A 17,289-nucleotide genomic window follows, 5' to 3' on the forward strand; every position below is an offset into this window, starting at 1 on the left:
GGAGACCGCGACTTTTAAACAATGGACGCCCGCTGCCTGTAAAAATTTCAGGTACACTGATTTGGGCACAGGGAGGCTGCAATGGGCACAGTGAGAAAGGGCACAGTGAGAATGGGCACAGTGAGGCGTGCAAATGGGCATTCTTGACCCTCTTTTCCGCTTACAGTGGCTGCTGCATTCTAACCCTAGGCTTATACCTGAGTCAATACGTTTTCCCAGTTTTTTTGGGTAAAATTATGTGCCTCAGGCCAGCTTATACTCAAGTATATGTGGTACGCATTTTTAGCAGGGGTTCCCCAAGATCAGAAAATTATTTCAAGGGTTCCTCTGCATTTGAAAGGTTGAGGAAGACTGGTTTAGATGTTGACTGTTCTCTCACATGTACACTATATTGTCAAGTATTGGGACCCCTGCCTTTACATGAACATTAATGGCATTCCAGTCTTATGCTGGCCATTCACTATACGAAAAATTGTCCGAAATTCGGTAATTTACACAGTTCGTTCGTTTTTCGGACAGTTAATGGGCACAAAATCGATGAACGTTTTTGAGCCGAAAAAACGAAGGACAATGAAAGGTTAATGTGTTTCCCGTCCGAACTGTTTGCACTAGGTATATGGAAAAAAAATGGATTCATTTATGTCCACTGAACGATTTATCGGTTGGCACTATCGTTTGCTCTCACGGTCGAATGTTCTTTTTTTGTTTGTTTTTTGGGAAATGGGTTCAGCCGATTTTTTTCATATAGTGTGTGGCCAGTCTTAGTCTGTAGGGTTCAGTATTGAGTTGGCCCACCCTTTGCAGCTATAACATCTTCAACTCTTCTGGGAAGGCTGTCCACAAGGTTTAGGAGTGTCTATGGGAATGTTTTACCACTCTACCAGCAGTGTGTTTGTGAGGTCAGGCACTGATGTTGGACAAGTAGGCCTGGCTCACCTTCTCGGCTCTAATTCATCCCAAAGGTGTTCTATCGCGTTGAGGTCAGGAATCTGTACAGGCCAGTCAAGTTCCTCCACCCCAAACTCGCTCATCTATGTCTTTTATGGACCTTGCCTTGTGCACTGGTCCAAATCATTTGGTGGAGGGGGGATTTTATGGTGGGGGGGTTGTTTTTCAGGGGTTGGACTTTCCCTGTTAGTTCCAGTGAAGGGAACTCTTAGGGCGTCGGCATACCAAGACATTTTGGACAATTTCATGCTCCAAACTTTGTGGGAACAGTTTGGGTATGGCCCCTTCCTGTTCCAACATGACTGCACACCAGTGCACAAACGAGGTCCATAATCCTCACTTGCTAAATGCCTTTTAGTTCTATTTTAAATCTGAACTCTGAAGTTTAGGTATTCCTAGCTGATTGCCTCTAGATCCCATGCGTAGCACCTGCCCTGCTGCATAGTGAACACGCAAAGTCATTTGTTCAGCATTGGGAGGCAGTTTCAGAACCCCTTGCATTGAAATGCAAAGTGTTCTCTGAATGGGATAGAGATTGCGATGTCACCACCCGCCTCTACCTCATTCAATCAGAAAACACTTTGGATTAATTTAGAAAATGCAGGGTGTTCTTTAAATGGTGCCCATGCTTAGTGGGCAAGCGACCCCCTTTGTGTACTACGTAGCAGGACAGCCACTCGGTATGGGATGCAGAAGCTAGGGATGATCACTTGAGTGCCTACTCTAGTGATTTCTGTATTCTGCAGGTATGGATGGCCACATGGATATTTACGTTGGTCTACCAATAGAACTATGCAAAAAAAAGAATACCAAACCATGTCTGCAGCTCTTATCTATACTTCCTGGTCCCACTGAGCCATTGGCTCTCGCTGCTGTTAATCAAAGCCAGTGACAATGGGGCGGGGCTGAGTCCTGCTGTCTGTGTCTACAAACGCAGACAGCAAGGCTCATGAGCGAGCCCGCAGGAATGCCCCCATAGATGGTGGCTTTCTATGAGGCTCTCGCCAGAGAGGAACCAGGAGCGCCATCAAGGGCCATGAGAAGCGGATGTTTGCATTTCCATTACACAGAGCGGGAACGTATAAACCTGTGTTTTAAAAAAATTCAAATGACATTCACGATTACCGTAATCTGTATGAATCAGAAATCTTACACATTGTTCATTATATCCTGACAGGTGGCTGGTAGAAAAGGCTTCCCTCACGTCATATATGCCCGACTCTGGAGATGGCCAGATCTTCATAAGAATGAATTGAAGCATGTCAAGTACTGTCAGTATGCATTCGATTTGAAATGCGACAGCGTCTGTGTGAATCCTTATCACTATGAACGTGTTGTGTCCCCAGGGATAGGTAAGAGTCTCTTGTGGGATTTTATCCAATGGTGAAGGAGGGAATGTGGGATTTGAGTGTTTAGGAGCCCTGTGCTTCTAATACAAGCAATAGAAATGTTTGAAAAGATTTAAAGGGGTTGTAAGGGTAAAAATTGTTTTCCCTAAATAGCTTCCTTTACCTTAGTGCAGTCCTCCTTCACTTACCTCATCCTTCCATTTTGCTTTTAAATGTCCTTTTTCTTCTGAGAAATCCTCACTTCCTGTTCTTCTGTCTGTAACTCCACACAGTAATGTGAGGCTTTCTCCCTGGTGTGGAAAAAGCCTCTTGAGGGGGCGAGCAGGAGTGTCAGGACGCCCACTAACACACAGCTCCTTTCTCTATCTGCAAAGTAGAGAGCCTCCTGACTCCTGCTCACCCCCTCAAGAGGCTTTCTTCACACCAGGGAGAAAGCCTTGCTTTACTGTGTGGAGTTACAGACAGAAGAGCAGGAAGTGAGGATTTCTCAGAAGAAATAAGGACATTTAAAAGCAAAATGGAAGGATGAGGTAAGTGAAGGAGGACTGCACTAAGGTAAAGGAAGCTATTTAGGGATTTTTTTTTTTTTACCTTTACAACCCCTTTTAACATCCTCTGTGGCTTCTACCATCTACATCAGCTGATGCAGGGTCCCTTCACTTCAGGGAAAAATTCTTACCATTTTAATGGAGTTGTAAAGGCAGAGGTGTTTTTTATTTATTTTTATATATCTTAATAATATTTTTAATCTTTAATTGAATTCAATTAAAAAGTTGCAATCCATATAATTAATTATTCATAATTTTAACAGGATTTCAATGCAATAAATGAGTTTATACTATAAATCATAATGATGGAGCCGCAGCGTGGTCCTAGAATAAGACATAATCGGCACAGCAGCTGCTAGATAAATCTGATTGATGGACAGCTCAATAGTGTGGGAACCAGAAAATTTGGATAAAAAATATATTCAATGCAAGAGAGAGAAAAAAAAATAGAAAACCTTTATCCCAGTTGGCAGATATGTGGAGGAATGCCTACACAGCGCACCCCAATGGACACTAGTATTAGTATGCTGCAATGCAGGTTCATTGAGAGTGGTTTAGTATATTTGGGTGGCATTCAGATCTCGAAACGCATGTTGCTGCAACTCTTAGGTCTGAATGTACCCTGAATTGTTATGCAGCTAGCTGCTTTTATGGCAATTAGTTTGATTCTAACCAAACCAGATGTACGTCGACACAATGGCACAGGCAGGCTCATTGGCGTACCTGTATGTCCCTTTAAATTTGCCGCCCAGTGAGTGCGCACGCCCCCTGCGTGCTTAATGAGTGTGCTCGTGGGTCCCGGGATCTCGATGTTCCTGAGCGGCCCGCGATTGCAGTCAGCAAAGGCAGAACAGGGGGGATGCCTTTGTAAACAAGGCATTCCCCTATTCTGTGTAGTGACACTGTCACTGATGGCTGTTCCCCATGATCAGGAACGGTCATCAGTGATGTGTCACGTGTAGCCACGCCCCCTAACAGTAAGAATCACTCTCTAGTACTGACTTAACCCCCTGCAGCGCCACCTAGTGGTTAACCCCTTTACTGCTAGTGTCATTTTTACAGTAATCTGTGCATTTTTATAGCATTGATCGCTGTAAAAATGACAATGGTCCCAAAAATGTGTCAAGTGTCTGCCATAAAGTCACAATAAAAATAGCTGATCGCTGCAATTACTAGTAAGAAAAAAAATATTAATAAAAATGCCATTAAAACGATCATCTTTTTTGTAGCTGCTATAACTTTTGCGCAAACCAATTAATAAACGCTGATTCCCTGGCCTAAACTCAGGGATATATATATATATATATATATATATATATATACATACAGTACAGACCAAAAGTTTGGACACACCTTCTCATTCAAAGAGTTTTCTTTATTTTCATGACAATGAAAATTGTAGATTTACACTGAAGGCATCAAAACTAAATATAAATAAAATATATTTCATATTCGAGGTTCTTCAAAGTAGCCACCTTTTGCTTTGATTACTGCTTGGCACACTCTTGGCATTCTCTTGATGAGCTACAAGAGGTAGTCACCTGGCGCAGCACCCCATCACTCTCCTTCTTGGTCAAATAGCCCTTACACAGCCTGGAGGTGTGTTTGGGGTCATTGTCCTGTTGAAAAATAAATGATGGTCCAACTAAACGCAAACCGGATGGAATAGCATGCCGCTGCAAGATGCTGTGGTAGCCATGCTGGTTCAGTATGCCTTCAATTTTGATTAAATCCCCAACAGTGTCACCAGCAAAGCACCCCCACACCATCACACCTCCTCCTCCATGCTTCACAGTGGGAACCAGGCATGTAGAGTCCATCCGTTCACCTTTTCTGCGTCGCACAAAGACACGGGGGTTGGAACCAAAGATCTCAAGTTTGGACTCATCAGACCAAAGCACAGATTTCCACTGGTCTAATGTCCATCCCTTGTGTTCTTTAGCCCAAACAAGTCTCTTCTGCTTGTTGCCTTTCTTTAGCAGTGGTTTCCTAGCAGATATTCTACCATGAAGGCCTGATTCACACAGTCTCCTCTTACCAGTTCTAGAGATGTGTCTGCTGCAAAAGGTGGAAGAACCTAGAATATGAAATCTATTTTCAGTTGTTTCACACTTTTTTGTTATGTATAATTCCACATGTGTTCATTCATAGTTTTCATGCCTTCAGTGTGAATCTACAATTTTCATAGTCATGAAAACAAAGAAAACTCTTTGAATGAGAAGGTGTGTCCAAACTTTTGGTCTGTACTGTACATGCATGCTAGCTACTATTTTCAATAAATGATTACAAATAATTCCTTTTTGCAATTCCTTTTGCATTCCTTTTCTTCCTCTTTATTCCCCTGCAAAGGTAAAGCATATAATGGGCTACTATGCATCGCACTTGCCTGAAACAGAAGCCTGCGATGTCACCGCTGGCTGGAAGTGTCCATATTCAGTCCTCTTCTTTCTGGGGTCGTGGACTTCGGCTCTGTGACTGTCCGGAGTCGCGTGACGTCAGTAACGGCATAACCCCATCTAGAAATGACACAGCCTTCTCTTTCTAAAGGGCGCATGCGCAGTAGAAATCTTCGTACAGGGAATTGTAAATATCTCCTAAACCGTGGAGGTTTAGGAGATATTTTCAGCACCTACAGGTAAGCCTTAATCTAGGCTTACATGTAGGTAAATGGGGTTGTACAGGGTGTACAACCACTTTTAAATTCAAGTCTTGCCTTCCAAAATATTAGTTTTGTTTAGCCATTCTTGCCCCTGTTTAGCTAAAAGAGTCTTTGTTAGCTGTTGCAGCTTCCTGTGTCATCACCTAGTGCTTCATATTGGACTGTAAGTATCGTACAACTGGGAAGGTCAAGCTTGTGCGCTCCCTGCACTGTACCATGCCCAAGCAACTCCCAGTTTGTTCCAGTGTGCCATGCACTATGGGAGGATATTACAAAAATAAAAGGTTTTACAGGTACTTCCTATGCTTTTTGTCAGCAATTATTTTATTTTTGGCGTGTTTCTGAAAATATTGGTCTTTAACCTCTTAAGCCCCGGACCTTTAGGCAGCTAAATGCCCAGGCCAGGTTTTGCGATTCGGCACTGCCTCGCTTTAACAGACAATTGCGCGGTCGTGCGACGTGGCTCCCAAACAAAATTGGCGTCCTTTTTTCCCCACAAATAGAGCTTTCTTTTGGTGGTATTTGATCACCTCTGCGGTTTTTATTTTTTGCACTATAAACAAAAATAGAGCAACAATTTTGAAAAAAATTCAATATTTTTTACTTTTTGCTATAATAAATATCCCCCAAAAACATATATAACATTTTTTTCCCTCAGTTTAGGCCGAAAGGTATTCTACCTATTTTTGGTAAAAAAAATCGCAATAAGCGTTTATCGATTGGTTTGCGCAAAATGTATAACGTTTACAAAATAGGGGATATTTTTATTAATTTTTTTTTTTTTTACTAATGGCGGCGATCAGCGATTTTTTTCGTGACTGCGACATTATGGCGGACACTTCGGACAATTTTGACACATTTTTGGGACCATTGTCATTTTCACAGCAAAAAATGCATTTAAATTGCATTGTTTATTGTGAAAATGACAGTTGCAGTTTGGGAGTTAACCACAGGGGGCGCTGTAGGAGTTCGTGTTCACCTAGTGTGTGTTTACAACAGTAGGGGGTGTGGCTGTAGGTCTGATGTCATCGATTGTGTCTCCCCTATAAAGGGGATGACACGATCGATACGCCGCCACGGGGAAGCCGTGTTAACATACGGCTCTCCCCGTTCTTCAGCTCCGGGAAGCGATCGCGACGGGGCGGCTATAAACGAACACTCGCGCCATTGTCCCGGATCGCTCCCCGAGGGAATCCGCCCGCCGCACGCAGTTTCCCGACCCGCGCAAAAAGGCAAGGACGTATATATACGCCCTTCTGCCTGTCCGTGCCATTTTGCGGACGGAAATAGTCGTGCGGCGGGCGTTAAGTGGTTAAGTAAATAAGGCATTCTTTGTAGCTTGGTGAATTAAGGGGTATGTGTGTATATATGTGTGTGTGTATGTATATATATATATTGTGTGTGTGTATATATATATATGGACCTTTCGCCACTCTTTAATTTGATCTTTATTTTGCAAGTCTGATCTTTTTTATTTTTGTCTTTCAGACTTGTCCGGGCTCACATTGCAAAGCACTGGTAAGTTTTTTGTTCTGACAGGCTGTGTGCAGTACATTTTACACATAAAAAAAAAAAAAAACTTTACCGCTAGTTAAGTATAATTAAAAATATAAAATTGATGTAGACTTACCTATGCTGGTGTGCTTGTTGTGTTGTAGCGCCATCTGGCTTGCTAGTGAAGGATGAATATGGCCATGACTATGAAGCACAGCAGAGCATCTCCTCTTCTGATGGACATTCTATTCAGACAATTCAGCACCCGCCAAGTAACAGGTCATCCAGCGAGAGCTACAGCAATGCTTCAATGCTGGCACCCAGCGAGCCGAGCACCCCCAATCCTTCGTCCTTCTCCAGCATACCTGTTCCTTCAACCAGTAAGTAACATCTTTGTATCTCGTACAAGTTATGGCTCTTCTTAAAAAGTGCAAGGACATCGTAGGGACAGGTGGTATAAAAATGGATGCAGAATTTCTGGCCTGATTTTTTTTTTGTTTTTTTTAAAATCAAGATGACATTTGTAAAATAGCTTCTGGAACTTAGTTTCTGTAAACCCGAATTATCTGTGCAAATGGTTCCCCTTGGTATAGTTCAATACAGATGTGCCCTATGATTTTTATTTATTACAGGTACTTGTATAGTCTCTCTATCATATATATATATTATATAGAGATGGATATAGATATAGAGAGAGAGATGGATATAGATATAGAGAGAGAGATGGATATAGAGAGAGAGAGATGGATATAGATATAGAGAGAGAGAGATGGATATAGATATAGAGAGAGATGGATATAGATATAGAGAGAGAGAGAGATGGATATAGATATAGAGAGATAGATATAGATATAGAGAGAGAGATAGATATAGAGAGAGAGATAGATATAGATATAGAGAGATAGATATAGAGAGATAGATATAGAGAGATAGATATAGAGAGATAGATATAGAGAGATAGATATAGAGAGATAGATATAGAGAGATAGATATAGAGAGATAGAGAGAGATAGATAGATATAGAGAGATAGATAGGTATAGAGAGATAGGTATAGAGAGATATAGGTATAGAGAGAGAGATGGATATAGAGAGAGAGAGAGATGGATATAGAGAGAGAGATGGATATAGAGAGAGAGATGGATATAGAGAGAGAGATGGATATATAGAGAGAGAGATGGATATATAGAGAGAGAGATGGATATATAGAGAGAGAGATATATATATAGAGAGAGAGATGGATACAGAGAGAGAGAGAGATGGATACAGAGAGAGAGAGAGATGGATACAGAGAGAGAGAGAGATGGATACAGAGAGAGAGAGATGGACACAGAGAGAGAGAGATGGACACAGAGAGAGAGATGGACACAGAGAGAGAGAGATGGACACAGAGAGAGAGAGATGGACACAGAGAGAGAGAGAGATGGATACAGAGAGAGAGAGAGATGGATACAGAGAGAGATGGATACAGAGAGAGATGGATACAGAGAGAGAGATGGATACAGAGAGAGAGATGGATACAGAGAGAGAGATGGATACAGAGAGAGAGATGGATACAGAGAGAGAGATGGATAATGTGTGTGGATAGATACATATCTAGATAGCGATATAGATATATCTATCTCTTGTACATTCACATCAGTCCCTGCCCTCAAGGAGCTTACAATCTAAGTTTCCTAACTCACATTCATACATACACATACTAGGGCCATCCTTGACAGGAGCCATTTAACCTACCAACATGCCTTTAGAGTGTGAGAGGAAACTGGAGGAAACCTACGCAGGCACAGGGAGAACATGCAAACCCTGTGCAGGTGGTGCCAGGTTTGGGATTCAAACTGATGACCCTAGCTTCCTGGTGTAAGGGTGACGACGCTCTGTGTTAACATTAAAGATAAGAAGGCTAGCAGGCTGCAACTCCCTGCTGGGAGGGGGAGCCGAGCTTCTCAGACACTGAAAGTAAAACTGTATAGTTTCAGCTGCTAACACTGAGAATACGTTTCTCCACAGTAGCTGTAGCTACAGAGGTCAGTGAAGGGGTGTGGTGAGCAAAAGCATACATCTCTGCAATACAATGCACATTTCCTCATGTTTGATTCCTTTTTTTTAAACACACTGCTAGTACAGAAAAGAGTACCTGTTGATATACCAGAAATAGTGTGCTCCTGCTTTCTCTTTTTACATGACAACACAACTCTGAATTTCTGAGCAGGTGAGGTCAGTCCTGCCTTCTTTATCTCTAATAGATTACCATGAACACAGACCTCTCTTCATCTCCATAACCCCTCCATGTTCACAGGCAGAGAGCACAGGAAGTTGTCAGCTCACAAGATTTCTTGCAAAATCGACAGGTATTGTTGAAATTGTCAAACCGATATAACAAAACTTGTTTTAATGGTATATTTACTGGACCAAAAGAGAGGAAATAGAAACAGTTTTAAGGATTGCATACACTTTAATTTTTATGCAATTTTGTATGGTGAAATACTGAAGGGTTTGTTTCCTGTTATATAATATAAACAGATCGTTGAAACTTACCGATTTCCTGTTGGTTACACTAGATAATCGTAGAGCCTCTATGTGCAATAGAAACAAGATGTTTCAACAAACTATTGTTGAAATTGTAGTTTTATATTTGCTGCTCTTCTGAAGAGCATTTTGACCTTTTTTTTTTTGTGTGTGTATTTAGGTGACCTGCAATGTGTTAAAGTGTATTGTTGCATTTCTATAAATGTACATTAACCTTCTAATGACCGCCCCACGCATATATACTACAGCTGGGTGGCTCTCCTGTACGTGATTTTGTGCACAAGGTCTGTGGCGCTCGCCGCTGGCGACACGCTCCCGCTATGATTGAACACAGTAGGAGCCAATCAGCGAGTCCGGCAGATGCAATGTTCGCCAGGACCTGCGGATTGTTCACAGGAGAGGAAGAACTGTGGTCTGTCTATGTAAACAAGGCAGACCGACGTTCTGTCATAGGGAAAGAGAGATCTTGGGTTTCTGCTAAGCAGAAACACGGGTTTCTCTTTCCCCAGTCAAAGCACATCCCCCACAGTTAGAAAGCACTCCCTTTGATCGCCCCTGATATTATCCCCTTCCTTGCCAGTGTCATTGGTACAATGACAGTGCATATTTTTTGCACTGATCACTGTAATAATGTCACTGGTCCCCAAAAAGTGTCAAGTGTGCGATTTTTGTCCTCCGCAATGTCGCAGTCCCGCTAAAAATCGCTGATCGCCACCATTCCTAGTAAAATAAATACAAAAATATCCAATAGTTTGTAGACCCTATGGGCCAGATCCACATACATTTCGATCGGCGCAGCGTATCAGAGATACACTACGCCGCCGTACCTTACCTGGTGTATATTCGAATCCTCATCGAGTTCGCCCCGTAAGTTACGGCGGCGTAGTGCATTTCTGGCGATTTCAAATTGGGCGGGTTTCATTTAAATGAAGCGCGTCCCCGCGCCGATTGAACTGCGCACGCGGGAACGACGGCCATACTTAACATGGCAAGTCTATCTATACGCCGCAAAATACCAGCTTTAACTATACGCCGGAAAAAGCCGACTACAGACGACGTTAGAAAATGCGACGGCCGCGCGTACGTTCGTGGATCGTCGTAAATCGCTAATTTGCATACCCGACACGGAAAACGACGCAAACTCCACCCAGAGGGCGCAGAAGTATTGCATCTAAGATCCGAAGGCGTACGAAGCCGTACGCCTGTCGGATCTTACCCAAATGCCGTCGTATCTTGGTTTGAGGATTCAAACTAAAGATACGACGCGGCAAATTTGAAAGTACGCCGGAGTATCAGTAGATACGCCGGCGTACTTGCTCTCTGGATCTGGCCCTATAACTTTTGCGCAAGCCAATCAATATACGCTTATTGGGATTTTTTTTAACAAAAATATGTAGCAGAATACATATTGGCCTAATTTTTGGAAAAGAGAATGGGTACGGCATAGTTGTGTGGGACTTTACATATGCCTCAAAATACATGAAATGCCAAAGGTACATTTTATTTAATAAAATATATTTGTGTGTATTGTAAACACTTCAGGTTTTGCAGCACCTTATTGCTACACTTTGTTTAGGGTTTTATTCATTGAGGGTCCATATTAGCGCAAAAGCACTGTCACTTTATTCACATTTTATTTAATACATAGATCAAAATAAGTCGGGTAAAAAAGCACCTATGTATTAAATAATGTTTTTTGAGGCATATGTTAAGTCCCGCACTACTATCTAGTACCTTATTTTTGGAAAAGAAAAAAATAATGTTTATGGAATGATGCCAATGAGCACGTTTCTTGCACTAGTGGATTCATCCTCAGCCCACACTACTCTATCTACTACATATTGGCCTAAATTGATGAAGAAATTGGATTAAAAAAAAAAAATGGGTATGTTTTATAGAAGAAAGTAAAAAAAATTATATATATTTTTCAAAATTGTCGCCCTTCTTTTTTTGTTTATAGCTCAAAAAAATAAAAACCGCAGAGGTGGTCAAATACCACCAAAAGAAAGCTCTATTTGTGGGGGGGGGGGGGGAGCTCACAATGCCCTCCCCACTTCTTTGAGTCTTTTCTGCAGTAAATGTCATCTCATGCCAGCCTGAGTTAATCCCCTTTTCACACGGGATGGACTCCGGCTGCGATCAGCTTGCTCAGCGGGGGGACCTGTCCACTGATCCCAGCTGAGCAGGTGGTTGTAGGATGGACACGGACACAGCCTGCTGCTCTCTATAGGCAGTCGGATGTAAACAAACTGTTGTTTTACACCCAACTGCCATCCGATTCGCTGGACGAATTATTATTTTTATTTATTTATCGGATTGGATATAGGTGGGTGTAAACGAACCCCACCTCTCCATAGAGGTGAATGGAGGTTAGGATTAGGTCCGCCTGATAAACGGGCACAATTGGAATGTTTATTAGCCTTGCTGGACACACAAAGACTCCACTACACAGATTCAGAGGCAGTATAGAATCCTAATACTAGCAATAGTCCAGTGTGGTCATGTGACTGCTCTGACCAGATATATAATCTCTGTTCTGGGACACCATCCTATTAGAAAGAAAAGGCTCAGAAGGTCTCAGTGGTTAGTGAGATGTTTCTTGTATTTAGAAAATGTTGATTTAGCTAAAATTTTAAGTGTTTACCTTTTGCAGAAAATCTCTGTAGAGGTGACCTACCATCGGACCCCCTCCCCAACCCCTAGTCCCCGCTGTCCTTACCCCCCACGACCCTGAGCTGTCAAGGTTTCCACAAACCGTGCCAATAGTCCAAGGATTTGAAATCCCTGCTGCTTTCTCTGCTCTCTGGCCAGCGCTGCCGGTACAGAGCTGATGAGTTCTAATCAACCAGCAGCATTCAATAGACGGTGCTGACCAATCAGAATCCATATGGTCTGTACTGGCAGCTCTAAATGGAGAGAAAGCAGCAGGGATTTCAAAACCTTGGACTGTTGGCGCGGTTTGTGGAAACCTTGACCGCTCAGGGTCGCGGGGGGTAAGTACAGTGGTGGGGAGGGGGGTCCGGTGGTAGGTCACTTTTTTTTTTTTTTTTATGTTTTTTTTCTGTAAAGGTGAACCTGCACTTTAAAGTTGACCACTAAATACCTAAACTAAGTGTTTTTTTTAAATGCAGGTATGTAAATGGGTGTCTATGGTGCATTTTACATACGTTTTCAATGCACCACACTGCACACAAACTTTTTTTTTTTTTTTTTAACAAACCTGTCAAGATATAAAGCTATAAGGCTGCTATTATGCTTTTGAAGATGCTGGTTACTTACGGACCCTCTGCTGTTTAGAATTGGTCTAGTTTTGTGTGCTTCATACCGATCTTTGCGTCAGGCGATGATTTCTATTCTTTATTTGAGAGGTGTTGACGCCTCTCCTCCTTGCAAACACGACGTGCCCACAGAAACCTATTGGCAGTATCGATTGCACAAGACTGAAGATGTTTTTTTTCCCCTCAGGTCAGCCTGCCAGTTTATTGGCAGCTTCACACGCTGATGGACTGCTGCAGATTGCCTCTGTGCCGCCTCAGGGGACGCCGCAAAATGGCTTCAGTGCTCAACCGGCCACATATCATCACAGTAAGTGGCCTGCAGCTGTCAAGACCCTTCAAGATAAACAAATCTGTCTATTCGCTGCGTATTTGTTAAGCTGCGGGTCTTGCTATCAGAATTGTCAGATTAGGATATAGTACAAAATGCAAGATCCCCAGTTAGCCGCTAAAGAACTCAGTTGCTGGGTAGCATTAATAATAAGTTGTTGGATTGTGTAAAGTGGATGTTTTCAGCAACTTTGCAAGTCTTCATTAAATAAATCCTAAGACCCCTTTCACACTGGCGGATCCGCCTGCTTAGCGGGGGTCTCTCCGCTGATCCCTGCTGAGGAGGTGGATGACAGGTCCGTGTCCACTTTGCTGATGGAGAACGGATACGGACACAGCCTTCTGTCATCCGATCCGCTAGGCAGATGGGGAACAGATCCCTATCCATCTGCTGTTACCGGATACGCTCGGATGTTGGCGTAGAAAATAATGAATGGCCCGATCGGGTCTGCCTGAAAAACGGGTAGATCTGATCGGTCCGTCCGCGTGAAAGGGGCCTAACCTGTCGCAATATAGCAACCGTAAACAAAACCTTTACCTTTTTCATCATTAACCTGCCCTGGTGCTCAGATTTTATTATTTTGCCTAGACTGCGATGATGCTCTCTTCTACAGGCAGAAGAATGCATTGGCTTAGACCCCATACACACTATTGGATTTTCTACAGATTTCGGTCTTCAGATTTACCAAAACCATGTAGTGCAAGTGCCTGCCTGATTGCATAATTGAAACGCTTAAGGTTTAACCTCATATTATATGGTTTTGGTAAAAAATGTGTTTATGGATTCTTATGCCCCATACACACTATTAGATTTTCTGCAGATTTTTGTCTTCAGATTTACCAAAACCATATAATATGAGGTTAAACCTTAAGCGTTTCAATTATGCAATCAGGCAGGCACTTGCACTACATGGTTTTGGTAAATCTGAAGACAGAAATCTGCAGAAAATCTAATAGTGTGTATGGGGTCTTAGGCCTCATTCACACTTGGCGGACTCCGTCGGCTCAACGGGAGATCAGTCCGCAGATCTCCACTGAGCCGACGGATGACAAGCTCCTCTCTGCTCACTGAGCGGGGAGGGGCTTGTCAGGCACCACTGTCTCCCTATGGAGCGATCTGATGAAAACGGACAGCATGTCCGTTTTCATCAGATCTTACCCGATCCGATTTGCATGGACGGATGGGGACGTGGCCCCCATACGTCTGTTTTTAGCGGATCGGGTCAGATGTCGGCGGACATGTCTCCGCTGACATCTGACGCTCCATAGCGATGCATGGAGCGGCCGTTCAGGTCCGTGACAGACGGACCCGAACGGCTAAGTGTGAATGAGGCCTTAGTCTCTTCTCCTTCAGTGATCAGACTTCAACATAAACCGTAACTTTGTAGCAGGGGCTGATCTGTGGCAGACTATTTGTGAGGACATCCAAGAACTGCACAAACACCCAGATTGACATTGTCTTTCACATTGGGATTGCAGATGAGGCTTCTTTCAGGTGCTTTACAGGCTTTTTTTTTTAATGCCAAAGTGCCTGAAAAACGCTTGAATAATGCCCCAGTGTGAAAGGGGCCTTAAGAAATGACTGCGTACGTTTCTCCTTGATGAATTCAGCTTTCTGGTTACAGTACGGCTGCCATGTTGATTAGAAGCCCTTAATTTTTGTAAATCAGCAGCATTCACAATTTCTGCCATCCCAGCTTAGAAGCTGGAGACCAGTCATCCCTCCATAACACTCTGCAGATTTTTTTTTTGATTCATTTTATTTTGCATGAAATATCATAGCTGCTTTATTTTAAATTCCACCCCTGAGACATATTGTTGACACGGCTCCCAGAATAAGGGCCGGAGTAGTAACCATCTTCTGTGTGATGTTGTAGACAGTACCACAACCTGGACTGGAAGTAGAACAGCAGCTTACACACCCAATATGTCTCACCACCAGAACGGACATCTTCAGCACCATCCACCCATGCCCCATCCCGGACATTACTGTAAGTTTTTTTTTTTTTTTTTTCCCCCCAATGTTTTAAATACATTGATCAGTTCCATCCATGTCTTTTTTACTTATTGGGCTCTAGGCTATAGTATGTCATTTCCAAGCAACAATTGGCTAACAATTTTACGGATGTCAATCTGTAGTCTTTATAGTTTGCATAAGCGAAGACTATGATCTTTGGTGGAACAGGAACCCCCCCCGAGACAATCGCTTTAGGTTATCACCTCATATTAATTTAGTTTAGCATGAAGCTGTTGTATTTCTAAGCCCTGCTCTATTCATACACAAACTCAGTTGTGGGCGGACCTTTCAAAGGACATCTGACATTAGGAAATGTTATAATAATGCCTTTGTCTACCAGCAGACACTACAGGGTGCTTGTAACAAATTGTATTTCTTCTGGTAGCCATAGAACCCAGGTTTGGCACAATCTGGCATGCACTCTCATCCCACTCTGCGGTGCAGAATGCATAAATCTGAGCCCTGCTTAGCAACATGTAGCCCAGGTTCACACTAAGGCCCCTTTCACACTGGGGCGGGAGGCGCGGTGGCGGTATAGCGCCGCTAAAAATAGCGGCGCTATACCGTTGGAATTGCCGTGGGATTCGGCCGCTAGCGGTGCGTTATTAACCCCCGCTAGCGGCCGATAAATGGTTAATACCGCGGTTTCCCATTGGTTTAAATGGGAAGGAGCGGTATACATACCGCTCCTCTCACCCCTCCAAAGATGCTAGTTGCAGGAGATTTTTTTCTCTCCTGCCAGCGCATCGCCTGAGTGTGAAAGCCCTCGGGCTTTCACATTGAGAAGGCTGGGCAGGAGTTTTTCAGGCGGTATTTAGGTGCTAATTTTAGCGCTGTAACCCCTGAAAAACTCCTCAGTGTGAAACTGGTCTAAGTGCAGGAATTAAATCGTGCGAGTTCAGCTGATTTCATTCCCGCATGTCAGTCCCGATTTTCGGGGACGATTTCAGAGACATCAATGGAAATCGCACCCTGAAAATCATCAAAAGTAGTACAGAAACTGCTTTTGGATATCGGTGTGGCGCCGCAAATGCAGCGCACACCGATTTGGCATGTGATCGCACCAATGTGAACCAGGGCTTTCCAAGTCCAGAATTTGGATGATAATACGCAAGTAAGATGGGAGGTTCCTAGGCATGCAGGAGTTTCTTCCAGAGTGAGGAACTGCATGTGAATCGCACAGGAACAATGGGGTTGTTTTACTAAAACCGGAGAGGGAAAAATCTGGTGCAGCTCTGCATAGAAACCAATTGGCTTCCAGATTTTATTGCCAAAATATAAAGTGGTTGTTGTAAAGTCAGGATCATAAATAACTTGCGTCCCCTCTGTTTTATCAAGATCTAAAGTGCTATGGGGTTTATTTACTAAAGGCAAATCCACAAGCTGCTTTAAATTAAAAGAACTCGCTGCTCCAGGTGTAACTGAGACGTCCACTGGAACACACACCTGAGTGCTAGCCATGGCTCGCCTCCGTGGTAAATTGTCAAAATAAGAAACAGCTGCTCCTCACGTGGGCTCCAAGTAAAGTTTATTGGAATATGAAAATATAGTCATTTTAGTAAATCTCCCCCACTGTTGCCTGCCAATTCAGAGGGACAATAACTCCTGATAACACCCCACCTCACTGGTAGGATGATGTTGGAACTTAGTGATACATCAATGATGTAACGATGCCCCCGTCAGTCCCCGGGTGATCATCCTTTCAGGCATGAGCACTGCCGAATGGGGAAGGTCCCAATATCCAAAACGTGTCTCTGACAGAGCAGTTAGCCCGAAGAGAACTACAAATCTAATGCCAATTACACACGATCGGTCCATCCGATGAGAACAGTCTGATGGACCGTTTTCATCGGTTAACTGATGAAGCTGACTGATGGTCAGTCGTGCCTACACACCATCGATTAAAAAAACGATCGTGTCAGAACGCGGTGACGTAAAACACAACAATGTGCTGGAAAAAAACGAAGTTCAATGCTTCCAAGCATGCGTCGACTTGATTCTGAGCATGCGTTGATTTTTAACCGATGGACGTGGCTACTAACGATTGTTTTTTTTCTATTGGTTAAATTTAAAACAAGTTGGCTTTTTTTTAACCTATGGATAAATAACCGATGGGGCCCACACGCGATCGGTTTGGTCCGA

General features: G+C 43.1%; 1 protein-coding gene across 3 annotated transcripts in view; it reads left to right on the forward strand.

Annotated features, from left to right (window-relative positions):
- The window catches only part of SMAD4 (SMAD family member 4), a 67,266-nt gene that overhangs the window by 38,015 nt on the left and 11,962 nt on the right, over positions 1 to 17,289 (forward strand). Inside the window, exons 3-8 of one of the 3 annotated variants that reach the window (XM_040337041.1) lie at positions 2,126 to 2,300; positions 6,993 to 7,022; positions 7,163 to 7,378; positions 9,243 to 9,347; positions 12,991 to 13,110; positions 15,008 to 15,121. In XM_040337041.1, coding sequence (XP_040192975.1) covers positions 2,126 to 2,300; positions 6,993 to 7,022; positions 7,163 to 7,378; positions 9,243 to 9,347; positions 12,991 to 13,110; positions 15,008 to 15,121 — 760 coding nt within the window. The remainder of the gene's footprint in view (positions 1 to 2,125; positions 2,301 to 6,992; positions 7,023 to 7,162; positions 7,379 to 9,242; positions 9,348 to 12,990; positions 13,111 to 15,007; positions 15,122 to 17,289) is intronic. The other 2 variants (XM_040337058.1, XM_040337050.1) reach the window with 2 other exon arrangements.

Source organism: Rana temporaria, chromosome 1 (genome assembly GCF_905171775.1).
Source record: "Rana temporaria chromosome 1, aRanTem1.1, whole genome shotgun sequence".
NCBI lineage: Eukaryota > Metazoa > Chordata > Amphibia > Anura > Ranidae > Rana > Rana temporaria.